Source organism: Cynocephalus volans, chromosome 1, assembly GCF_027409185.1.
Source record: "Cynocephalus volans isolate mCynVol1 chromosome 1, mCynVol1.pri, whole genome shotgun sequence".
NCBI lineage: Eukaryota > Metazoa > Chordata > Mammalia > Dermoptera > Cynocephalidae > Cynocephalus > Cynocephalus volans.
The window spans coordinates 279,378,585-279,406,513 of record NC_084460.1 but is presented as its reverse complement, the minus strand read 5'-3'; the positions used below and the strand labels follow the sequence as shown (position 1 = coordinate 279,406,513).

Genomic DNA, 27,929 nt, shown 5'->3' with positions numbered 1-27,929 from the left:
TAAAGACATGGGAAGAGGGTAGGACTCATCTGTTGAGGTGAACAATGCAAAGCTTTTAGCTGACCACAAGTGTCATACATAAGAACAGTCAGGACCACGCGAACAGGGCTCAGAGATGCACAATTATGTCCTGTCTGATGCAGGGAGGCACTGATCTCCCACTGTGCCCACTTCCAGTGGTAACCAAGGCCATTTCCGGGCACCAAACATTGATTATATTTTCTGTGCAGATCCAGGGAGACCTAGGACTGATGAAATTATGGGAAACATTTCACTTAACACAGAGGAAAGTATGCACTAGTGTTATCTATGGGGGGGTCAACAAGACATAAACCCCCTCTAAGGTGCCAGTTCATGGATGATAATCTGCTATTTGTTAAGAAAAAGGACAACCAAGCTTTTCAGATTTGTGATTAAAAGAAACTCTGCATGAGAAGAATCCTCTAAGAGGAAACTTGAACTCTAAGATGCTTGTGCCATCTACACTGGCTGCTTGGTTTCTTTGGCTTACTTGTGGATTTTTGTGTTTCACACAGGTAATGCTGTGGGGTGCTCTTGTACCCCTCTCACACTAACATTCACATATCATGTGTCAGTCTAAAGAGCCTGTATCTTCAAGGAAAAACACAACCGCCAAACACTATGGATCCAATTACCAAGACGTAATGTCTTTATTTTTTTAAATTTCTAAATTTCACACGATTGTTCACCTACATACAAGCAAACCATAAAATAATGTGTGATAAAATCAGTGGTGGAACAGCCGAAGGTTTGTATGGGCGAGTATTATTCCCAGCTCATCGCAAGCCTCAATCACAACTTTGTCTGCAGCAGAGCCTGAGGGAGCAGCAATGTACGCCACGCCACTCTGAAGGAAAAATAGATATTGATTTTTAGAACACAACTTTATGTAAAAACCTGCAAAAATCAGAATCCCCCTCTAAAAAAAGCATAAGCCAACAATGATTTACTCAGTCAAAAAGGCAAAATAACAAAATTTGGGTTATCCATACATCAAATGAAGAGGTCAAATAATCCTCTAAATATTACTGATCTGTATCATATTGCCACAGCTTTGATATACATTATCTCAAAGAACCTTACAAAGCAGAAGCAGGACTTTTGAACGGTTTCTACATGACACTCCATCCTATGCAAATACTCACCTATGGAGTATACTAACATTAATAAAGCAAATGTATTTCACAGGGCCTAGCTTCCAAAGCCCTGTAGTTTCAGGTTTAGCCTAACTTTTAAAAAATTACACATAGAAATGTTAAGCTTGCAAAAGATGGAAACTTTCCCCAGGGTAAAGTCTCTGTTGTAGATAAAGAATTGTAACACAGCAAAGTTGTTGGCTCAAGGACAGATGCCCTTGGAGCAGGTTAACCTAAAGTTACTTGATTGTTATGTAAAAATACTAAGGAAATTCCTGTAAGAAAAGACAGTATTTGCTAAGAACAAGCTTTTGTTGGTGGATTGAATTAACCTTTTGCAAATTGCATTATGGAATGTCACCTTGTTATTTCACTGATGCTACCAGCTTCTACTGTTAAACTATATTTAGCCATAACTCCACCTATATTCCTTTTCTGTAACCTCCTGCCCTGGAAAATAAATACTGGGAGAAGACCCCAGTCCGGTGTTATTTTTCCAAGGAGGAATGCCTCTCTCACTTGAGGGTTCCTGGAAAATTAATCACTTCAGGGCCTCTCACTGCTCAGAAGAAATGGGCTTTGAGAAATCCTTTGCGTCTCTGTCACCCCAAGTGAGGCAAAGTGACACCCACCAATTCCATACTTACCCTTTTAGCCCTGTCTACATTATCCCTGAAAGGGAAGAAGGCATCGGAGCTGACAGAAACTTCACTTAGCCTGTCAATCCATTCCTTCTTCTCTGCCTCAGTTAGTAGTTCAGGGACTTCCTCAAACAGAGCCTTCCACTTTATCAAATCTTCACCCTAAGGAGGTAGGGGTGGAGGAGGGAGGTTAGGCTAGCACCATATTTAGTTCTACCTGATGCAATCACAATTAGGTCTTAATTGTAAATAATGACTCTTAGTTACATCCAATTTCATATTTCTAGAATCTCTGATGCTTTTTAAAACATTCTCATTACGGAAGAAAAGTGATTCTAAGTTTACCAAATAGAGACTATATCATTTTACTTTCTAAATCATTTTGTTCCAAATATAATTAGTTCTTGAATCTCTAAGTTAAATCTACTATTTATATCCCTGTAACACAACAAGAAAATAGAAAACCGTATTCCACAGGATTTTCAAAGGGATCCTCTATTCCCAACTTAGGCACCAGATGACAATGGGCATTCTAGAACATTTACACAATTTGTCTCAGATACAAAAAAAGTCAGTTGTAGACAAATCAAAATATGATTTATAGTATTTACTATGGTGTGAATGTGTCCCCTCTAAAATTTATGTTGAAACTTACTCCCCAATGACACAGTATTAAGAGATGGGGCCTTTAGGAGGTGTTTTGCCTCATGAATGAATTGGTGCCTTATAGTTCGCCCATTCTGTCCCTACGCCCTAGGAGGACATAGCATTCGTGCCCTTGAGAGGATGCAGCAAGAAGGCACTGTTTCAAAGGACAGATTAGCCCTCACCAGACATCAAACCTGCCAGAATTTTGGACTTCCCAGCCTCCAGAACTGCGGGAAATAAATTTCTATTGTTTATATATTTCCCAGCCTGTGGTATTCTGTTATGGCAGCACAAACGACCTGAGATGTGTATTCATACTTAAAAAGGTGCTTCCATTTTGGGTGCTGTTTTGGCTTTAACCTACTTTTATTCTTGTTCACATATAAAGACCCTTCCAGAACTGTTAGCAGGGGTTTGCTGGGTAATATCAAACAGAAAAATCCAAGTATTTAAGTAAAAAAGAAAAGATGCTTTAAGTACATCGCTGTGCGGCCCACTCTCTAATGACACTTATGTTGTTCCTGAATGGACAGCCCTGGGTGGTCAATTCGCAGAAGACCACTCAGTTTCTGATCACCAGATCTCTCTGTTTTCTATCCAGTTCTCATTAGCACTTGCTATATCCAGAAACTGTCTTTCAGCAAGCTACTGATTCTTGCAATTTTAATGCTCCCACATACCTTATTCAAAACAGAAGACGTTAGAGAACATGAAATGCAACAGAATATGTATCAAGTTGTTAATGGTGCCTGCAGAAAATATGGTGAAAGAAGAGAGGCACTGGAGACCTGCTATCAGGTAATTTGTACAGTAGTGTAGAACACACACCTATCATGCCATGAACATCATGCCTGACACTGTGAGAGACACCTCAGAATAGGTGAAAATCAGTCTTTGTCATCAAAAACTTATCCTCAACAGGGGAAGTACACAAAACTAAACATGGTTACACCTTAAAAAGACAGGTTTGTGCTTTCAGAAAGGGATAAAAAACAATTCAGAAATACAGAATTCCAAGAAAAATAGCCTTTTCTCTCTGCAGTGATTAAGTTCAAGTCTGTTATACATAAAAGGGTGAAAATATAAACACAGCCCGCCCAGAACGCACGCAAGCCTTTTACCTCGCCAATGGTTCCAGTCACATATTGATCGATGGCATTGGAGATTTCTGCTCTCTTCACTCCTGTTTTAAACTTCATCGAAAGCACTTGTGGATGGTGTCTGAGCCACCAGTAGTTTGCCTTGTCTCCTGCAAGTCGTGTGCAGTGTATCCTAGACTGCTGTCCTGCTCCAATGCCGATAACCTGACGAACGTGGACATTAAAACGAATCGCTCTTCCAACGACACATTCTTCTTAAAAAGCCAAGGATTAAAGTGCACAGTCCCCAAATCTATCTATTAACTTTGTAAAATCTGTCTATTAAATGGCCTAATCACCTTCCAAAGGCCCCATCTCCTAATACTGTTTCACTGGGGAGTAAGAGGTTTATAAACTACTACTTATACCTTTTGCCTCTTCAGTCATATTTGACATATGACTTTCTGGAAGTTTCTAGAATGAAAAATTATATTGTTGATGGCTTGGGGCGGGGGGGTGGGGGGGTGGGAAGACCATGAAGACAACTACGGTTATTTAAAAGTCTGTGTTTGCACCAGTTTGTAACTTATAGTTAAAATACCAGATCACAGAAATTGACATAATAAGGATCTAACAAGGGTATCCTATAAAGTACTCTAGAACATTTATAGGAACCCTTGTATCCTATAAAAATTCTACCAGATACAAATCTTCCTTCCTTCCTTCCTTCCTCTATTTCAGTGGGTTGAATTCTAAGCACCAATGACTTTAACGCACAGGTATGTCTTCTGGTTTTAGTTTCTGTAATGAACACCTCCTCAGTGGTCTGCCCAATGGTCCATCCCTTTTTGGGCACTGCTGCTGGCAACTCTGCCACAGTTACAAAAGGATAAAACAGACCACGAACAGACGTGCAGCATGCTCCTCCTGGACATCAATAGTGAAGTATCTGTTCTACATGGCCTTACTGGGACTTATTAGAACCTAAGCCCAAGGAGACCAGACCCACAATCTCCCAGGACTTTGTTACTAGAGACTGGCAATCTTAATAGATGGTGATCACTAAAATTTGGAAAGGGTCTTCTGGGTCACATGCTAAATAATACACCCCATCCCCTTCCAATTATGGGCCAAAAAATTTAACAAATGCCAAGAGATGAGTTCAAGACGCTGTGAGAAGAGCTTCTAATGCTGCTGAGGCTATAGCAAAGACCTTAAGTTCACCCCAGAGTCAGGAAAGACCTTAACAATGAACCAGCTCAATCTTGCACTTTGTGGTTCGGTACACTAGGAAAGAAGTTAACCAGCTTATTTAACATAACAGAGTAAGAAATGTTCAATATCTTGACTGCCACAGTGGTCATACAATGGCATAATTTATGAATACTGGCCATGCTATATATTTTAAAAGGGTGAATTTTACTGTATACAAATTATGCCTCAATAAACCTGATTTTAAAAGGTCAAGTTAACTCCTAGTCTAGCAGTCTTTCTACCCAACAGATTCTTGACAAGACAACAAAACAAATCTATGTGAAAATACCCTGCAAGCTGCAAAAATATAGGCTTTTAGGTAGCAGAACTATTTCTTAAATCCTCTTCACTGGAAATACTACCAACTGGGGGAAGGGAGAGTGAATAAACCACTTTTGTGACAGCTATTAGAGTCCCACTAATCCAAAATGTGCCAACTCATTCTAAGCAAGAGGCAATCTAATTTTAGTCCTTGGTTCCATAGCCTCTTTCTAATCATCATTAGTTTTAATAGTCCACTAAGGGGCTGAGTAAGTACTGACAAACCCAGAAGAGAAAAACTTCGCAAATGTTCCCTTTCAAGCTGTCCAATACCCGAGGCAGATGGTTTTTTGAATATCATTTTGTAAAACAACAGTCCCCCTGAGCTGAGTGTGACAGCCTGGTTACCTGCCCATTCTTGGCATAGCACACTGAGTTAGACTGAGTATACTTGACAGCAATGGTGGCCACAATGAGGTCTCGGAGGGCAGATTCGGGCAACTGAAACAAACACAGAATGGTAAATCTCATCAGGCTTTTAAAACTTCATTTAACTTTAAGCTTCTTACATGCTATTTAATGCAGCAGACCTATAATGTAATTATATCTCTTGATGGTGGAGTTAACTGTTTATGCTACATACCATCATGTTTTACTGAAAGGGTCAAATATTTAGCATATTTGTGGTGGAACTTAGAATAATTCTAATGCATCATAAACTCAAATTAATGCCATTTTGCAGCAACTTGGGGTTAAACCCATGTGTATTACCCAGATATGAAATACCATACCCACTGCAAAACTGCCAAGTAGTATTTTCTCGACCAGGGTACCTTTAAATATCTGGACACAGGATAAAATTTATGTTCAGAAACAACAATGAGAATAATTCTCATGGACATTACAAACCACTGCGATGCACACACACAGCTAAGATTGTACAGGAAAAATCAAATTAGGATCATTTGCTCCTTTGTTTAGAACATTCTAAGCAGAAACTACTCAAAAATGCACTGTGAACTACCAGTCCAAATAGAACAACAAATACAATATCCAAAAATGTCATTATCTTTAACATAAAGAGTGGATACAAACTGAAAAGAAGGATAATTATCCCTATCAGTCTGTTAAGTGGACAAAGGATATTAGCTGCAGCTAACTGATAAGTTAGCTAACTGAAAAATTAATACATTTAACCTCATCAAAATTAAAAACTTCTACTCTGTGAAAGACACCTTGTTAAGGGAAGAAAAGATAAGCTACAGACTGGGAGAAAATACCTGCAAACCACACGCTCCCAACAAAGAACTAGCACCTAAAACATGGTGAGAAACTCTCAAAACTCAGGCACAAAATCCTAAACGATTAATTAGAAGATGGGCAAAAGATAAGAAGAGACATTTCACCAAAAGGATATACAGATGGCAAATAAGCACAAGAAAAAATGTTCAACATCACGGGCCATGAAAGAACGCAAATTAAATTAAAATCAGTGAGCTGTTGCTACACGATGCTACATACCTATCAGAATGTCTTCTAAAGAAAAAAAAGAGACACCACCAAAAGCGAGTAAAGATGCAGAAAAACTGAATTACTCATCTACTGGTGGTGGGGATGTGAAAGGTACAGCCACTCTGCGAAACAGTTTGGCAGTTTCCTAAAAAACTAAAAATAAGACTACCATACCACAAAGCATCAACAGTCCTGGGCATTTACCACAGAGAAATGAAAACACAAAAACCTGCACAAATGTACAATGAATGAAAATTACAAGAAGGGAGAAGAGATTAGTGGCTGCCCAAGGTTAAGGAGGGGGTGGAGGCAGCAGCAAAGTGACTCTGGAAACCACTGCCATAATGACCCCCACAAATGCCTACAAGTTTCCTTACTTCAGGGCACCATTAATTTTCAAAAATGAAAATGGAAGGAAATCCATTAAATCAGCAAACACAGATCACACCTTAATCAACATATGATTGTTAACACACAGAACTCTCCCGTTAAAGATTGTGAAGCTTATTTTCAGCAGCTCTACATAAAGCCTCAGGAGTCAGGCCGTGGAACAAGCTGCAGCTCCTTACTCAGCTTCTAATTCTAAAGTGAATGGCCTGTTGAGAGACCAATCCCCTTTCAGGAACCAACAAAGAGCTGGACACAGAGCTAATAAGATAGCCAGTGCTGATAGGTAAAGATCCCAGAGATAAAGGAAGTAGGAAAAATGAGCCTGGTAAGCTAAGCTTTTCCCTCAAGGCATTTTTCCAAGCTGCATGCAATAAACTAAGAGGCAAATAAGCTGAGCGCAGCCGCCGGCAGTCTTACAGGACTCAGGGACAAAGATGGAATTCAGTGACCACTGGGGAAGAGGCATACTAGTAGACACCCAGGGCTTCAGCAGAGTCAGGCGGAAGCACAAAGAAGACCGAAGCCCAAATTCAAGTCAGCTCAGTCCCTGACAGGACGAAGATGATCTGCTCCACTTTATCTGCCTGCCAGATATATGAGTTGACTCTCTCTGGAGGAAAAATAACTGTCTAGATCCTCGAAATCTCTAGGTTTTGATACCCAATGCCCAGCATTCAATCAAAAATACCTGGCAGAAGCTACAACCAGCAGACAGACCAGAAAACAATGGAGTGACACCTTCAACATACTGAAAAAAAAGTACAGCCAACTTTGGAACCAGAAAAAATATCCTTCAAAAATGAAGGCCTAATTAAGATATTTCAGAAAACATACCAGCTCATGCATTTCCTTACAGCGCAATCTTAGGCAAATCTCTTAACTGTTCCCTCTGCCAGAATTTTGTGATCTTTATGACAGAGATGATAGTCACCCCCATAGTGTGCTCTGGGTATTAAAATCACCATTATCCTAGGAATGTGCCCCTCCTATAACAAAGAACACAAGGCAAAAACTTGTCTCAACACAAAAACATTGATCATGTACTGAAAATGGAAACAACCTGAACATCCATCATAGTCCATCGACACATGGGTTTGCCACAAGGCCTCTCAGATGAAGATGTGGATTTACAGTTACTGATATAGAAACACATCTGTAGCCTAGTGCATGAAAAAAAGGCAAGTTACAGAAAAAATTATAGAAGACATGATCCCATTTATGTATAATTTAAGATATATCTCTATGTATGTACGTATGCCCAGAAGCTTCTCATATTCATTTTTTATTCATTTTTTAAGCTCTCAGGCTTGACAACTCAAAGACGAGCTGGCCGTTTGCACTTCAAACAGTTCTAAACATGGGCCTTATTTAATAAATGTTTTTGCTTATAAATATTGACAAGAGACCTACGAAAGTTACTAGCATTCAGTTCAGGTATTTTCATACTTACATCTTTATTCTTGGTAACAACATTGCTAAATAATGACCTGTCGATGACACCATTATTTCTCTTCTGGCTTAAACGAAGACCGAAGAGAGTTCGAACTTCATTTTCATCTGGTTTGTAAGACTGGTCCATCTAAAATACAAATTTTCAAGTTATATATTCACATCCCTCAATTTTTAAATTTAACTTATGATTTCATTATAAGTACAGTTATATGTATTTTTTCTAATTTAAACATGAGAGAGGTCATTTTAGTATTAGTATATAACACAATCGCCAGGCACCAATACTTTGCTCCAAAACTTTTTATAGGTTTTACAACCCTATAGCATTTTATAGGTTTACAACTTATATATAAAATATTAAAACCAATGATTCCAGTGAACGTATTTTTGGTTACAGTAACTAAATTATATACTATATAGTTATTTTAGAAGGTCAGCAGATAAAACAGATTTGCTAATAAACAGACTGTGGCACAAAAGTTAAATTCTAATTTTCCTTTCTAAAAACCTACTACAAAATACCTAACTTTTGAATTAAAAGTTAAAAGGAGAAAAACAGGATTTGTAGTCTGCCTCATATGTCACTCACTGCTATCTTTCGTCCCCCAAATTTTGAACTAAAAAGATATTAAGACAGGATTAATCTGCAGTATGAACATTCTTTCCCTATGTATTTTTATAAACCTGACAATATTTTTTCATTTACCTATTGGGTAATCTTTGACTTAAAAAGTACTGATATCTGTAACTTATAAGCAAGCCCCCATAAATATTAGTTTTGCTTAATCTACATTTCCTTGAATCCTAAAATGTTCCTCTGTATTCTGTATTATAAAATTTCTAAAATCAGTATGCCTGCCCACTAAGTGATGTCAAAAAAAACTTGTCACTACCCAGGTAGAAAAATAAGTTGTTTCATTGCTGTAATCATGCGTCCACGTGCAAACTAAACCAAATTCTGAAATAAAGATGATAAGCTCAGGTTTTGGAGAACATTTTCCATGATGCTACATGTAATGGTTAATGGCCATAAGTACTTAATACTCTTAAAAACATCAAAAAATACTTGCATAAGAAACTGAAGAATACAATGACAGCTAACTACATGGTTAAACTTGCTGTCAAGTGGCCTTCAACAGGAAAAAGTATGTATATTTAATGCGGTATCTTCTTTCCTTGAAAAGCTATGGTGAACTATAATGACCAACGATATATACTTGACTTTATATGGAGTTGGGATTCCACAGATTTTCTGATATCAATAAATACTTCGTGAAAAACAGCATTATGAATTTTTACTTTCAATTCAAATAACTCTTTGCTTTATCAATGAGTCATCAATCTTCGATGATGGGCTGGTTCCCCTAACACAGAAGAGCTCACAAAAATCAGTAAGGAAAAATCTTAACGACCTAGTAAAATAACAGACAAAGAATACGGATGGACATTTCATAAAAAAGAGGTAAAAATACCATTAGTGTGAAAAGATGTTCACCTCGTACATAATGAGAGATTAAAATTGCGATAAGATGGTATTTTCACCTATCTAACTGCAAAGATGAAAAAGTTTAAGAACACAATGCTGGCAAGGTACTGGGAGACAGGCACCCTTACACATTTCCACTGAAACATGGAATTTGTCACACAACCTCTAAGAGGAGCAGTATCTATCAAAACTACCAATACACACAGTCTATGACCCAGTCCTAATTTCACTCCTGGGAATTTCCTAGGTGATTCATTGCAGGGGTGTACAGTAGCTAAAGATCAGTGACTGGCTAGAGAAGTTAAGATACACAGATATGGGACAAACCAAAGATGGTGAAATGATGTGCATTTGTGTCAGGAGAAAAAAAAATGCAAATGCAAATATTTGCTGAAGACGTATAGACTATTTCAGGAGAGGTAAGTGAGAAATTAAAAATATTAGTTACTTCTAAAAATAGTAACTTAGCAGAAGGGAAGGTTGGGAGACCTTTCATTTCATAACATTTAATACCTTTTGAATAGGTAGCCGTGTAAATCTATGTATTTTTTTTAATTAAAAAAAAATTAAAATTAAAGGTAAGGAAGTCATCCTCACCTTTCTTTCAAAAATTAATATTCTCCTAAAAAATTCAGGATTAAGGATTAAGAAGCTGCAGTAAAGAGAGATAAATTAGAAGGGTGTCGGCATAAAGGTGAGATTAAACCTGGGGGAAAAAGACACAAAACAGAAGAGCAATTACTGTTTCAAACATGAATTGCACTAACCTGAAGGACACAGTAGTTTCCATTTTTCTTTTTAGAAAGTATTTTCAAGGCTTCTTCTTCATAACCAGGGGCAATAATACCATCAGACACCTGTAAATGTATTAAATATTAATTTCTATTTTTAAAAAGTCAGAGAAAACCTCTAAAGAATCTAGCAACAATTATCTGTTTTAAAGAATGTAGCAGCATTTTCTGGCTTCTACCTTCAACAGATAAAGCCAATACAATACTTAGAAGAGACAGCTCTGTGTTAGAATATAGCTTACGACAGCTGACCCTATCTTACTTGCTATCTTTTCAAAGTTTCTTTTTGTTTCAGTTGTAACTAAGAGTATATGAATGATTCATTCCACTACATATACATCGAGAAGAAAAATTATGTCCTACTATTTTCTTCACCAGGTGGTTGTGTGCACCATCAAGAACATGTTCTAGTCCTGGCTCTGCCAGTACCGGGTTAAAAGACCCCCAGCAAGGCAAGTTCCTCAACAGCATGACCAATTTAAGGAGATCAGATTATATCAGAGATGTACATCTTAAAACGAAAGACACAAATGTCATAGCCTTGCTATCACCTATAACATAGGGATGCCAGGGGTCATAGAAAGAATCCCTAAAGCAACTAAATATTGTCAGGCCATGTGCCCCTTCATCTCTACCTATTTTTTCCCCTCCAAGCTCTTTGAGCTACCTTTTTTCTTTTCTTTCTGTTTCCCCACCACCAAAGGTACCCTCCTGTCTGTACTGCTAGTTTGGTATTCAACCAATGGGGGTTAGTTTATTGAAGGAGTTTGTATTTTTTCCAATATGCAGTCTCTTTCACTGCAGACCTCTGGAGGTTTACAGAAAGGTTCATCATCACTTCACCATCCAAGAAGGCAACCTCTGCTCTTCGGAAACAATAACTTTAGCATTAGGATAACAACTGCTAGAGAATTTAAGAAAATTAAGTATATAAACAAAACCTCTGTCAAAACAGCCAAATATCCATTAAAATAATCATTCACTAAATCTCAAAATTAACAATTCAAAGACTCATGTTCTACATAAAATAGGAACATTCTAAATGATAAACTTAATTAATTTATAGATGTTACAAATATAAATATTATAAGTTACGGTTTCAATGACCATTATGAACAAATAAAGCTTTACTTAATTATGCATGGATCAAGATACATGAATGTCCACTAACTTCTCTGGAGATAATTTTCGCAGTTGGTACATCACAAACATCAGATAATGCAACAAAATCACCAAATGAAGACATTCTATCAGCCCCTGTAAACAAAAATTAAAATGAGACATTTACAATGCATAGAAAAAGATAATATTTTAAAAATCCCCATGTGATCATATAAAATCCATTTACCTAAAACTAACCTTATGGTTTACGGAAGACTTAAGTAACACATCGACAGGTCATTTTTAACCGAAGTAATCAAGTAAGAAAGTATTCTTTAATTTTACCTTCTAGGGTGGCATTCAGCAAACTTTTTCTGTGAAAGGCCAGATAGTAAATATTTTTTAAGCTTTGTAGCCACATGGTATCTATTCCAACTATTCAACTCTGAAGCTACAGTTCAAAGTGAGCAACTGACAATACATAAGCTTGATTTACAAAAAAAGGTGGCAAGCTGGATTCAAACCAAGGGCCACAGTTTTGCTCAACCCAGCAGTAGATGGTAAACTATGATATTAGGTTTCTCAATGACCTTCCATACATATTACAATAATATCCACGTTATTAAATATAAGAATTAGTTGGTTCTGAAATACATAAAATGTAACACAGCTCTCACCAAATTTAACATAGTTAGAATAACCACACATTTTAGTCATACATTAAATACAAGTGCACTCAATAGCCTAATTTGAAATTACCTGTACCAAATTCCAATTGTTTCCATTTATTACATTAAAATACTAGCATATACTTTAATAAACAAATTTATTCTGAAGCTCTCATACAATCATTCTCAAGTATTAATAACAACAAATTAAAGATAACTTAAAATCTTATAATGAAACAAAGGATACTATTTTATTCTATACAGTATAAAATACTGCTTTTTCTCCCCCCAAAAAGCCCTACTGGGCTGACCTCTTGCTCTTGCATATGCAGTTGATATGGGTGTAAGGCTTTTAAAGAGATCATAGACCATGCAGACTTGGGCCTCATCCTCACTGAGTGGAATTCCAGCAGCAGCACCTGGTACAGAAAATCATAAAATAACTTCAAGTTACTCGTTGCCTCTTAAATAAAGACATTCTTCTGAACATCTAGTCTATGCAGCATATTTTCTAGTGCCTGTACCAAATTACATAAAAATCTATTTAGCCAGATAATTAAGCACCAAAAATACAGTTTTCAGAGGCCAGCGAGAATCTCCTCTCGGCCTCTGTTTTCAGAGCCGCTGAAGCCTGACAGCGTCGGCCTGGTTTGCTGGTTCACTTCGCTACTGACTCTCGCGCTCTCTGTCCCGACATTACACATCACTTATTTCTTCCCCAGTCACATTGCTTTAACATCCAATGAACACGTGAGACTAAATAGGTTGCTGTGTCAGCAGATCTGGTGATCTAGATAACGAAGCTGTGGCATTAAAGACATAAAACCGAAAGGTATTTCATATAATGACTATAAAAAGTTACAAAATATAAAAAGTTACAATGGCTATAAAAAGTTATAAAAGTATCTTAAGAACAACTTTCTTATGTCTGCTCAGTGACATTTTTAAACATGTGGAAAAATATATAATCTATTGTATCAAGCTATTTCAATTTTATTTTCTAAAAACCTCATATTTCCACTGCAAAAAAAACCGTCACCTGATCATCCTATCTCACAATAATGTTACACAATTACATACATGTACGTTATGTTATCAGATTTTATATTATTACATTGATGCTGTTATCAATACACTTGACAAATGTGGTTTAAGACTTCATGGAATGTCTATATTCACGTTAGAACTTGTCAATATTCAAAAAAATTTACAAAGAAATGTATTTCAAACAGTCCCAGGGAATTCCAGAGGGCAGTGCTTTACCTGCGGGGCTGACATGCTTGAAAGAGGCAGCGGCTGGAATGCCTAAAGCTTCTTTGAGCTCTGTCACCAGCTGCCAGGCATTCAAAGCATCACACAAGTTTATAAATCCAGGGGCTCCATTTAGAACTGTGTGCAAAAATATATACACACATTACCAATGAGGGTTAATAAGGTCAGATGTATGTACATTTTTAAAAAAATAAAAACACTGATCAAGACTATGTAAATATTTTAAGTATAATTAAGAGGCAAACAGATATACATAAACATATAAGAACATGATGATAAAGGAGAACAAAGCAGCTGAGCCTGAGTCCATCTTTAAAAAATGCACATGCGCATGAACACACACATGTGCACGAACACACACATATACACACACATGTGCACACACACTACTAGGGGACCAAATCCAGCCAGTCTAGAAGTAAATCAATAACAGAGATTCAGGAATGGGAGAAACTATGATGGACTGGTGATCCCACAGGCATAGAAAATGAGACACCATATGTACACCCCCCTCAACACCCTGTCTTCATAGACGGTTTAGGCTAATGGTGGTAAGTGGGGGAAACTTTTGGTTTCTGGAACATCTGAGTTAAGAGTACCAGTTCCCCTTCAAATGTCAAATTTTTGCAGACAGTAATAACCATTTAGACATAATAGAAATTGCTATAAATGTTTACAGTTTGCTAAACACTTATCAAATAATTGAAACAAAGAGGAATCTTCTCAATTCCAATCACAAGAAAACCAGTCATTAAGATCTCAGACACACACACACACACCCACACCACTCCATCTTTATTCTTGCTTCAGCTTTGTTTCTAGACACACAAATAAGCTTGTGCTTTGCAATTACGTCATTGCCAAATATTCAAACCATATGAAAAGGCAAAGGGCCCCTTCTGTTATGAAAATAAGCCCATGTTTGGGAGAAATCCTATGAATCTCTTAAAGAAATCCTTATTTATATGCCCAGGGCTTCCTCTGCCACATCTACTACAAACAATACTTTAAACTTCAAAAGAAAGAAATACACACACACTCTAAAGTAAGGAACAATTCGTAAAGACTTTTACATGGTAGAAATGAAAATGCTATTGAAAATAAAAAGTATAGAAACTAAAAGTACTAGGAATATTTTGTGCTCCAAAATCTAAATGGGAAATATAAACTATAAGGAGGAAATATCTGAGATAAAATAGTAAATAAATCTGTTTTAAGAAGTTCTAGAAGTAAAAATTCATGCAAAATGTCATCAGATTTCTAATTATTCACTCAGCAAACACATAGAGAACATGCCAAGCAGTATTCCAAGTGCTGGGGATCTGCAGGGAACAAAGACAGACAAAGTTTCTGCTCTCAGGAGCTGACATCCCAATGTGCGAAGGAAAAACAGACGTGCAGCAAGACAGGGTGATGTGATAAAGTGTGGTGGGCAGTTGCTTTGGTCTGAGCAGCTGGGGAAGGCTTCTCTGAGAGGTGAGATCTGAATGGCTGATCTGGAGTGAAAGGAGCTGGGACCGTGGGACGTGAAGGAGAAGGGCTGGGAGCAGCTGAGGGAAGGCTGCAGAGGCAGATGAGCGTCACAAACACAGGGTCCACGGGGCAGGGCAGGGCACATGGGGAGGAAGGACGGCCAGTGAATGGTTAACACCAAATGATGTGCATGCAGTGTGGTGAGGAACAGAAAAGCCAAGAGAGAAAGCAGAGAGGAAAGTTAGATTGCTGCAGTCTGGGAAACTTTATGGGGTGACTGCAGGGACTTGTCTGAAAAATTCAAAATATATTTCAGGTAGAGTAACGATAGAACCTGCAGATCCACTGAATGTGAGGGGTGAGGAGATAATGTCTCACATTCTCCTCCAGCCTCCTGCCCTGCTCCCCTCTCCACCTCTCCCTCAGCCGGTGACAGGGACAGAGGGAGTGGACAGGAGCGCCTGCATCTCCCGCCACCACATGCTCTGACCTGCGTGCCCCGGGCTGGCCTTCTCCTTAATGTGAACAAGGCTATCCTTGCTCTCACCCGGGCTAACCCTCCCAGCAGAGCCTGGCCCTTCAAGGACTTCTTATCTGTCACCTCACTCTCCCTTCCACCAGAGTAGGACACGCTCGAATAGCCAACCTCAGGAACAAAAATGAACAAAAACCTGAAAAGCCTTCTCTTAATTCTACAAACCCATGGAAGTCCTAATTTCTCTGTTCAACAAATTACCTTCATCACTGCTATTTCTTAACCTCATACTTCTACTGCAACCCACTTTAACTGGGCTTCTAGACCCATCTTTCCAAGGAAACTGCTGCTTGTTACATTCTCCCCCAAATAGTTCTTTTTCTGTTCTTAACAGCATTCAACTGGTTGAAATTTTCCATGTTTTCCTCTGCTGGTCCCTCTGCTCTACCTACCAAGCTGAGAAGTACCCCAAGGCTTGGTTTTGACCCTTTTCTATGAAATCCAGCTCATCGCACCCAGTCCTATGTCTTCAAAAACACCTGTATGCTGAAGACATTCCAATCTGTATCTACAACTTGACTTCTCTCCAGAACCCCAGATGACCTCAACATCTGTGTTCGCAAGTACAACAGGCATCTCAAATTTTGGATGGTTATAAGAGGTATTATGTAATTTACTTTATCTTCTAAATGTGAACCACATCAGACACAATACACAAAGACACATATGTATCCAGACACAGCAAACTGTGCCACATAACACTCAGGCTTTACCTGTGATGGGAAGCTTGGGCTTCAGTGTGTACAGCTGGGCAGGAGTTTGATGAGGATTCATTCCATACCTTAAGGGCATCTGAGATATTCCTTTACCGTACTGTTTCCTAAAGTAATCTGAAATTGCTTCATCATACTGTGCTGTATGAGTGAATGCCTACAACAGGTGGAAGTTTTGTGAGACGTTAGCAGCACTTCCCAAAGTGCAGACAAGATGCTTTTAGGTACACAGCAAACTACATGCCCTTGCCCTGTGCACGCATGCACGCACACGCACGCACGCACGCACACGCACGCACACACACACACACCCGAAAGACACCAAATAACAATGAATGGCACAACGAATTATCCTTTTCCTATTCTCCTTCAACCTTTTTAACAGAATCTCTTTAATATTTGGTCTCTCCATTTTTAACAAAAGGATAGCCAGCTCCAAGCAGAGCCATGAGAAGTGACATAATCTAGCAAGAATTAAATACCATTTGGTTTGGCAAACACATCACTAGAATGACGTTACTTTACTATATTATGAAAGTGAGTCCCCACCTTCAAGGCTAACTGTCGTCTGGTCTCCAAGGAGGTGTCCTTACTATCGGAGCTCTGCATCTCTGTGGACACCACCACATAGTCCTCTGGTTCACACACTACCGTCACCCGAGCGTGGTTTTTGGCTGCAGCTCTCAATAAGGTCACTCCACCTTTGAAGAAAAGACATTGTTTTTGTATTTCCATATCAGTTTCTGGACCTCTTTCAAATAAACTAATTGTACACCTACTTCCATTTTAATTCCTGACTTAAAAAACAATAATAATAAAATTCAGATGAATGTCTGCAGACACAAAAAAATAGATAGCTTAGAAAAATGCAGATACATGAACTATATAGTATAGTCATCACAGAACACAACCGGAGAAAACTGAACTTTCCACTTCCTCAATAATGAAAATCAAAATGAAATCTCCCTACAATTTAAAAAATCCCCTCCTCTGTCAGTCTTCTAAAATACTCTTTCTAACTTACCAATATCAATTTGCTCAACAGCCTCCTCAATAGTCACATCTGGAGAAGCCACTGTCTTCACGAAGGGATACAGATTACAGGCAACAACTCTAAAACAAAGTGGAATTTAGCCATTACTAAAAACTTACCCTATGTGGTTTACAGCTATCTAGGAAAAAATAAGTCAGTACTATTAACATAATCAAAACCCATAAAGATCTAAAATATAAACTGTGAGCATGACATTTTAGAATTCTAAAAAGTTGTATAAAAGTCAGCATGTTCTACTACTGTAGAGCACAGGTTGAGTCAGCAGGTGCTCTGGGTCTGGACACACATTAGTCCCTCCAAATCATGCTGCAATGTTGCTGCTTGGGTAACCTTAGCTACCCAGTTCTATCAAGCCACCAAAATTTTGGATGTGATCCCTACAAGGGTACTTCAGAAATTTCATGGAAAGATTTGTATTATCTTTCAATTTTATTTTTCCATGAACTTTTTGAAGTACCCTCATATAATCTAGGACATCTGATTCCTTTTCCAGTGGACTGTGTGCAATTAATGAAAAACAATGGGGCATTCTAAAGGTGAAATACTTGTTTGTTTTGCAACCAGAGAAGTCATAAAAATAATGGTAATAAAAAGGCCAAAAGAATAATTTAAATACAGAACTAATATAAAATTAACACTCAGTGGAGTTCCACTCCCAGGGCTGTAACCAGAGCAGCTCTGTGGGAAGGCTACCCAGCAAAACAAGCTTAACTGGTGAAAACTAAACAAATAAACAAACAAACAAAAAATCCAGAAAAACGGAAGAGGAGGGGAAACACTTCCCAGCTTATTCTATCAGGCCTATTACCTTGATACATACACTAGACAAATATTTCACAAGGAAACTGCAGACCAAAATACTAGCAAACCAAATCCAGAAAAATATAAAAAGAAGTACATACAATGTGCCAAGTAAGGTCTACCCCAGGAATGTAAAGTTGGTTTTATATCTAAAAACTAGTTAATGTAATGTCAATAAAATAAAGGACAAAAACCATCTGATCCTCCCAATAGATCACAAAAAGCATTTGACAAAATTCAACATCCATTCATGATAAAAATACTCAACAAATTAAGAACAGACGGAAACTGCCTCACCATGATAAAGTGTAAGAAAAATCCACGGTTAACCTCATACTTGATGGTGAAAGACAGAATACGTTCCCCTAAGATCAGGAACAAGACAAGGATGTCCACTCTCACTCAACATTGATCACTTCTACTCAACTTCTACTACTGGAGGTTCTAGTCAGGGCAATTAGCAACAAATATAAAATAAAAGGCACCAGCATTGGATAGAAAGACATGAAGTTATCTCTATTTGCGGTGATATAATCATGTATATAGAAAATCCTAAGGAACCAAAAAAACCTATGAGCACTAATAAATGAGTTCAGCAAGGAAGCTGCAAGCTATATGATACACATATGAAAATCAATTATACCAATATACATTAGCAATGAACCAGAAAATGTAATTAAGAAAACAATTCCACTTACAATAGCAACAAAAGGAATAAAATTTAAGAATATGTTTAACAAAAGCACAAGACTTGTATACTAAAAAATACAAAACACTGTTGACAGAAGTGAAAGAAAATCTAAATAAACAGAAAGATATTCCATGTTCATGGACTGGAAAACTCAATATTGTAAAGATCGCAATATTCCCCAAATTGATCTACAAATTCAACACAATCCCTGTGAAAATTCCAACTGCCTTTTTTGCAGAAATGGGCAATCTGATCCTAAAAAGCATGAAAAAAATGCAAGGGATTCTGAATATCCAAAATAATCTTGAATTGAAAAACAAAGCTGAAGGACTCATACTTTACAATTTCAAAAATTTACTGCATACCTACAGTAATGGTATAGCATTGACACAAAGACAGACACATAGATGAAGGGTGCTAAGACCATTCAATGGCAGAAAGAATAATCTTTTCAACAAATGATGCTGGGACAGCCACATAAAAAAGAATAAAGTTGGAAACCTACCTCACACCTATATAAAAATTAACTTAAAATGAATCAAAGATCTAAGTGTAAGAGCTAAAACTAAAAACTCTTAAATCTTTATCACCCAGGATTAGGCAAAGACTTGGTTTCTTAGATTATACCAAAAGCAAAAGCAACGAAAGAAAAAATACAACCATGTGCCACATAAAGACATTTCGGTCAAAAACGAACATCATATATGATGGTGGTCCCAAAGATTATAAGGACTATACCATATAGCCTAGGTGTGTAGTAGGCTATACCATTTAGGTTTGTATAAGTACATTCTATGATATTCGCACAACAACAAATATGACAACACATTTCTTAAAACATATGCCCTTCATGAAGCCACACATGACTAGATAAACTGACCATCACTGAAAAAATTTTAAAAACCACATAATCCACAGAATTGGGGAAAGTAAACTAAACTCAATAATAGAAAAGATAAATAACTAAAAAGTGGGCAAAGGATCTGAACATTTCTTCAATGAAGGTACACAAATGGCCAATAAGCACATGAAAAGATATTCATCATCATTAGGAAAAGCAAATCATACCACAGTGCGATGCCACTTCATACCTATTAGGATGGCTAGAATCAAAAAGATAATGATAAATGTTGATGAGAATGTGGAGAAAACAGAATTCCAGAAACTTGTACATTGTTGCTGGAAATGTAAAATGGTGCAACACTCTGGAAAACAGTCTGACAGTTCTTCAAAAGGTTAAACATAGAGTTACCATATGGCCAAGGAATTCCACTCCTAGGCATATACCCCAAAGAAATGAATATACATGTTCACACAAAAACCTGTACATGAATATTCATAGCTGCATTATTTATAAAATCCAAAAAGGAGAAACTCAAATGTCCATCATCTGATAAACTGATAAATGAAATGGGGTTTATCCATGCAATGGACTATTTTTCAGTAATAAAAATTAATGAAGTACTGATACTATGTTACAACATGGATGAACCTTGAAAACATGCTAAGTGAAAGAATCCAGCCATGAAGGACCACATAGCTAAGATTCCATTTATATGAAATGTCCAGTATAGGCAAATCCATAGAGACAGAACATAGACTGGTGGTTGCCAAGGCTGGAGGGTGCTAGGGAAAAACGGAGAATGAATGTTAATAGGTATGGGGGTTTTTTTCGAGGGGGTGGTGAAAAATATGTTCTAGTACTGAATGTGTTCCACAATTCTGTGAATATACTAAAAACCACCAAATTGTATATTTTATATTGGTGAATTATATGGTATGTCAAAGATATCTCAATAAAGCTGCTACATATATTTAAAAGAAACTGTCAACATCTTCATGCAAATGACTAAGTTGGTTGTATGTATTAAAACTTAGATTATAACTTCCTAAAAAAGCAAAGGTTGTTTTTAGCTTGAGTACATATATTGATAATGTAAATTTGGCAAAACCAAAATGTTTACACACATATAATATCACACAGAAGATACAAAGTAAAGGTTTATAATGAATAAAAAAAGGAGGGGGACGGACAACAAGTTTGGCACACTCTTTGTCTCTGATCTTGCATGTGTTAAAGTTTCAACTTCAAAGACTTACCTTATAAGATTGAAATTAAGTCTGGCCATGTCAGCATTATCTTCTGGGATATTACGAGCCAGGATTCCTAATTTAACAAAGTTAAACAAAGTATTAGGTTCAAAAAACAAGTCTGAATAAGGTACTACGGGGATCCAAACCCTTGACCTTGGAGTTGTAACACTGTGCTCTAACCAACTGAGCTAATCGGCCAGCCCAAATATTCTAATATTCTTAATTAAAGAATACCAAATACATAGTCAAGGAGTTAAAAAACAAAAAAAAAATTAACAGGAGTGGACATATTTAAAAATCTTTTTCATCAGTTTCTGATGCCTGCTTCTTGAGCAACAAAAAGTGAAAAAGTCAAAAGGAATTTTTACACAACTACTGCCAGTTCTGTTACAATCTATGTGTTCCCATAAGTCAATGGTTTGTCTGATGATCCTTAGCCTTTTAGCCTTTATTCGCCAAATTGTACTGCAACTGGCAATTTAAAATTATACCTGTTTCTTGCATTTTGGTTTATACGCAATTTGCTGTCTCAGATGAACACATGTAAAAGCACTACAAAAAAAATGTCATTTTAAAGTCAGTTAGATTGTGATGCTTTATTCTAAGTCTGAATTGTTTTAAAAGTCTTTTCTTACTAAAATCTAAATATTTTCAATAACTACAGTGGGAAATACTACACTCTAAATTACTTAACAGGTCAGGACTAACAGCAAGCAGAAGAGAACAATTTGAATTTATCATGTTATACAGCCAGATTTTAAACAGGCCTTAATGTATTATGAAATATGGCAGCAAACATGTCAAAACCAATATAATTGTAAAGGTAAAATTTTTTAAAGCTTATGACCTGCCCTTTGTTTCCTTTATTCTACAAAGCTATCAACTAAAATATTTCTGAAAAACACTAATTGTTTTAAACTGAAGGTACCAACCACTTACCAGCATGGACTGCAGGATGCAACGTTTTCACACGTCCCCCTAACATTTCAGGAAATCCCGTCAGCTCAGAGATATCTCTGAAAATAAACCATATTACTACTGTTTCTGCTGAATTGTCATTTTACACTATTCAAAGAATATTCCATCACTAAGTCTACTATTCTCATTTCGAGAGATTTTTCAGAGCCTGAATTGTACAAAAAAATTATTCTAGTTTCTCAAGTCTTTTACTGTACTTGATTTTTAAGTAAAATTCTATTTACTTTTAAAAAAATATGGTTTATCCTATTTTCTAACTGATGTGTGTTCAGGGAGAATCAGCAAGCATTAAAACATTGGTTTTACAATTTTCAAATAATTTAGAAATTGAATCTTAAGCTATACTAATTAAATATTAAGAAATAAATTCAACTGAGAAGCAATTTGGCAGTATATAACAAAGAGCATTAAAAAATATCCTATGTCAGAAACAGACCAAAGTAGAAATAAGAATTTAATTTTACGATAAAAAAGCATAAAGATGGTATATCAAATGAGTGAGAAACTAAAAGACTGTTTAGTAAAGTGGTATTGGTATTGGAATAACTAGTTAACCCAACACAAAAATAAGTTCCTGATGAATCAAAGGTTTAAGCATTTAAAAAGAAATCATATAAATACTAAAATTATATATGTGAGAATGCATTAAAAAAAAGACTGATAGCTCTGATTACATAAATTTTAAAAACTTTTACATGGGGAAAAAAAAGTAAGTGAACTGGAAAAAATAGTCACAAAATATGACAAAAGATCAAATGAAGGATAATATTTAAATAGTAACCATATCACCAAGCTGACCTTCAGAATGTTGTATCCATGAACATTCTCTGGTAGAATTTACAAATTTGACTGATGTAGAAAAATGCCCACAATATGTAAACAACAAGAAGCAAGGAGTAAAACTGCACCTATCTTCTGTGAGATATGAAATAAAGTATATGCTTATAAAAATACTGGAAGGAAATACATTAACATGTTAAAATTTATAAGCCATTTTACTACCTTCTATACAGCTTTCCACATTTGTTGAATTTTCTACACTCAATATATACAGCCTTTATAGTAACAAAATACTAAACATTTTAAAGTAGCAATTTCCGCCAATAAGATACAAAATTTCCTGGGTAGACTCTCCTATTAAGAAGGGCCATTTTCAAATAACTGTTTGGCCAAGGACTCATACAATTCCAATATCAACTAACAAACTGGTGACACTATGGTTTTAAATTCCAAATCTCCTTTCCCAGAATTCAGTTAATAAAACCTAGTTCCTCCAACTGAAAAGAATCACTTAAATCTTAGAGAAGACAGATTTATTCTTAGAATTAAACATATGGGGTAATTAAAAAGCTTGCTACTCCTTTGTACTTAAGAATTTGTATGTAACAGCTGTAGTCTTCGGATATAACTCTCCATATGCTCACTGCTGTATACTAACTGATTAAAATCTCATCAGTTTTACCTCATGACAAGGCAATGGTTAACTTTCTGGGATAAAATTGTTGGGGCTCAGAAAACAATACCCCAAAGCACTTAGGCATGCTGAGTACTCTGAACTAAAGAACACTGGAAGGCTTCCAAAGGAGCCTCAGAACCAAGTCTCTCTGACCTTCTCCTGACCTCCTACCTCTTGCCCCTTATTCTCCAACAAATTAAGTCACAGAAACCAGAATTCCTCTTCTCCAAGGCAGGACACAGAACCCCTTTCCCCCAAGCCATTCATAAAAACTAGAATTGTTACTCTAACCCTCTTCCACCTTTCTGTCTAGGGCTTAGCCATGAAGAAATTCTCTGACCTACTCTTGTCCAACAAAAGGTCAAAGACCCCATTCCAGAGGAGTCCTGCTCCAAACCTGGGAGGAAGAAATGCTACAAAGAAGCTAAGAAAAATCTGAACAGACAGGCCATGCTGGGTTTCCCATCTCAGTCTGTTACTGTTAGATCATACCTTTTTGTCCAATCATATTTCTACATGGCTGTTCACAATTTGTTGAACCTGAGCATAAAAATGGATAGTTCTCCCTGTATCTTTGCGTTTTCATTCTGAAGGCTCCCATGTCATATAAAACTTGATTAAATAAGTTTGTTAGGCCTTTTTCTTATTAACTTGTCTTTTGTTACAGAAGTGTTAGCCGTGACTCTTACAATAGGGAGAAAAGGAATCACACCTTTCTGCCCCTATAAAATCTTGACCTCTTAATAGCTGTGTGATCTTGGGCAAGTTATTTAACTTCTTTGTGCCTCAGTTTCTTTATCTATCTAATGGGGATAAATGCCACCTACATCAAAAAGCTGTTGCAAGGACTACATGAGCTAATACATATAAGACACCCCTCCAACTTGTTTATATTCCATCCAATGAACCTTATTGTGCTAGGCTCTAAATAAACCACTCATGGTGAACACTCTCACCCTTTAATAGGAGAGAAACAAGTTTACGTTCCCAATTTTTAAGAAAGATACTACCATCATGAGGTAAGCAAAGAATGTATAGAGGTACAGAAGTAAGACAGACCACTTGATAAGTATTTAAACTGGGTAACAGCTACATGACATAAAAGCTCATCATACTTTTCTATTTTTGATTATGTCTGGAATGTTTCCATAATACAAAGTTTGGTGGGGAGAAAAAAAGAGGCCACAAATGAGGACTTGGCTTAATTTAAAGGTTCCAACTACAATAGGAGGCCCCAATTTGGCCCAATAGAAAGTAAGAGGTCTGGACTTCAAATTCTCATCTGCTGCTGTTCAGAAAAGAGCTAACCTGCCTGCCTTCCATGATTCTTACAGGGTTCCTATAACAACCACATCAGAAACAAGATGCAAAAAGACTTCATAAAGCACTTCTTCAATAAACAAAGTAAGGAGTTCTTGCCATCTGAACTCAAATCTAGGGAAGCCATGTGCTGCTCACAATGGGTAGAATTACAACAAAAACCTAACTCTACACTGATCTAGTGAGCAAGAAGCAGATTTTCTACATGTCAACAAAGGCAGACAGATCTTTCACCCCTTTTCTAAGACTTATTTCAGGGGGTTGTCCCTACACTGAACTCTCACTGCAGTTTATTATAGCTGTCCTGTGGTCTTTTTCATTTTCTGCCCTTCGGTAGTTACTCCCTGTCCCTCCAGAGTGCCAGCTCCTTGAGGTCAGCAATGGCATACTGATTTCTCTTTTGTACATGCCTTCTTTCCATCCCCTAGTCAGATAAGGAACAGCCTGTGGAGAAGCGAATGAATGATTTGTAATTTCATTAGGTTACCAGAGATTCTAATGGAAAAGAGGTAGTCTGAATCTTCACGATGTCAACAGTTTTACTGAATAACCAACCAAAACAGATCACGTGAATCAGAACTTGAGTTTTTCGTGCACAACAAATGGCCCATCTGAATTAATTTGTTAAAGGAAGTGGCTAAAACCTAGAGCTCTGAAATCAGGCTTTCAATCCCAGCGCTACTCCTTACTTCACCCTGTATAACCTTGTGCAGAAGTCACTCAATCTCTGAGCCTCATTTTGCTCTCCCATAAAATGGGAAAGCAGTGTACCAACCGCACAGCGTTATGGGGAGGGGTAAATAAGGAACTTTACTCATAGGCCTGGAATACTTTCTGGTCAATGGGATCACACTCCCTTCTGATGGGACCTAACTTAAAAACGAAGTTGCGCCTTACCTGACGGCCAGGCCAGCATCCCTCAGAGCTTTTGCAGTCCCTCCAGAAGCGACCAGATTCAAACCAAGAGAAGTTAGGTTTCTGGCAAATTCCACAAGGCCGGTTTTGTCAGAGACACTAAACAAGGCTGAAACAGAAGACACTTTTCTCATTACTCGCAGTGCGTTACACTGTGTTCTCCCCAGGCCTGGGAGCCGATCGGGGCAGAAGTTACGAACGGCAGGGCCAGCACCGGGCGCCCAGCAGCAGGCCCAGCCCCCGGGCCTCCTCAGGTCAGACACCCGCGAGCCGCACTACGCGGGCCCGACACGGGCTGGGGCAGGGCCGTCCCGCAGTGGCGGCGGCCGGCGGGAGCTGCCGGGGGCGGCGGAGCGAGGACACGGGGGGCGCGCTCCGCGAGGGCCTCACCGAGCTGGCCGGGAGCCATGGCTGCAGGCGCGGGATCCGGGGCCGAGCGGGAGGAAGCGGCGGCCAGCCACGTGCGGGCGCAGGCCGTGCAGCCCCGAGCTTCGGGTTCAGGAAGCGGGCGGGGATGGGCGGTCACCTGACCCGTCACGTGACCCACGGGCCCCACCCCCGCGCCGCGCCCTGTTCCAGTGCAGACGCGAAACTGGGGCCTCCCGGCTGAAAGGGAAAGTGGACTGGGTGGGGCTCCAGTTGGCGCTCCTGGGCCCGGATCTTGAACTTGGAAGGATCCCGCCTGAGATCCTAAAATCCGGGCGTGAGAACCAATGATCTGCCACCGCCCCGAGAAGTGTGGCCACCCCACGGCCTCTGGAGCAAAAGCCTGTTGCCCAGGCAGCCTGTCACCGGAGGCTGCAATGTAGATTAAAATGCCTAAAGCACCGATACTGCAAACAGGTAAAAGAAACACAAGGAATCATCCACCGTCCTCCCGTTTGAATAGGTTTGAAAAATAAAGCCAAGGCCTAAAGATTGTGACGGATTCCACAGGCCACAGAGTGAAAACGAAGTGAAATTGACATTCGTTTGACTTTTTATTCCACATTATAAAATTGCCTGAAATCTGCTTAAAGATAGTGTCTTCTTGCAAAGCCATAAATATTATTTTGCCTCGAGGCTGGATAAGAGGAGCCAGGTGAGGGTTAAAGGGGAAGAAGAGACCTTTCTTAATTCATCAAAAACAGGGAAAGCAAAATTGAACACTTTCGATTGTTTTTGAAAACGACACCTTCACCGCAAAATAAATTCATATTGCCATCTACACAAGTCTTTTTTAATGCTACTTATTATAATTATATCGCAAAATAATGGCACTGCCTATCTTTTATTCCCAGTCTGGGTCTCACAGCTTCGTAAAGAAGTCTGTTTTCTCATTACCTGCATGCTATTTCTTTCGGTTTTTCCTCTTCCCCCTCTAATTCTTCTAGTCTCTTCTTTACTCCCCCAAATAAATACCTATTTACTGGAATCAAGAGTTCTATTCTTTGACCTCTGAATATGTTAACTCCTTGCTCTGAATATTTCTCATTTCTAAGAGAAATATATTAATATTATCAGTTTTTGCCAAGTGTATTTGCCAGCTTTGAATTTAAAAAGACAAGGTTCATAGCCAGTAGTAAAGGAAATTTCCCTGGTTAGTCACAATTAGGTTTTTACAGGAAATAGAAAACAGAGAAAGAAGAAAGCAATGCTAAGATTTATTGATAAGAAGAAATAAACAGTGCTTAGGCACTAGGCATTTTTCCTTCATCTGAATTACAAATGTTTATTCAATTCAATAAGTATTTATTGAGCCCTTTCTGCCTGAGTGGCAGAAATACAGTGTCGGGAAGACAGAGATAAATATCACCTAATCACTGTCCTCAAGGAGCTCATGATAAATGAAAGTGCAGAAACAGTTAGAAAATATTAATAGAATGAGAAAACATGGCATTTAACTGATTTTGTAGAGGCCCTTTGGTTATAGACCAAGACATAACTTAAAGATGTTTACTGTGTTTAATTCTGACTAATTCTTTCATAGTTTCGGAGTACAGACTTGATTAAGTACTTCGTATTTTAATGGCAAAAAGTAAATGAATTTTTTACTAGCTTTGTGATTCTAGCCAAGTCACTTCCTCTTTGGGGAACTTTGTTGCCTTATCTGTTATATGGACATAATATTTGTCTGTAGTCCTCATAATAAGGTAAGAAGCAAATTAAGTAATCTATTGAAAGTACAGACTTTCAATAAAATTTGTA

The 27,929-nt window shown here is 37.9% G+C and overlaps 1 protein-coding gene across 1 annotated transcript; it reads right to left on the bottom strand.

The window, feature by feature from the left end:
- Positions 1-647: 647 nt before the first annotated feature.
- ATIC (5-aminoimidazole-4-carboxamide ribonucleotide formyltransferase/IMP cyclohydrolase) lies at positions 648-26,254 on the bottom strand. The gene is made up of 16 exons (XM_063098372.1): positions 26,133-26,254; positions 25,725-25,851; positions 22,013-22,089; positions 21,080-21,146; positions 17,458-17,546; positions 16,983-17,134; positions 16,434-16,590; positions 13,704-13,829; positions 12,752-12,859; positions 11,843-11,928; positions 10,648-10,737; positions 8,393-8,521; positions 5,449-5,541; positions 3,568-3,750; positions 1,805-1,960; positions 648-868 (listed from the first exon to the last, which is right to left on the bottom strand). The coding sequence occupies exons 1-16, from the start codon at positions 26,149-26,151 to the stop codon at positions 749-751; spliced, it is 1,779 nt and encodes a 592-aa protein (XP_062954442.1). The 5' UTR covers positions 26,152-26,254; the 3' UTR covers positions 648-748.
- Between the last annotated feature and the right edge of the window lie 1,675 nt (positions 26,255-27,929).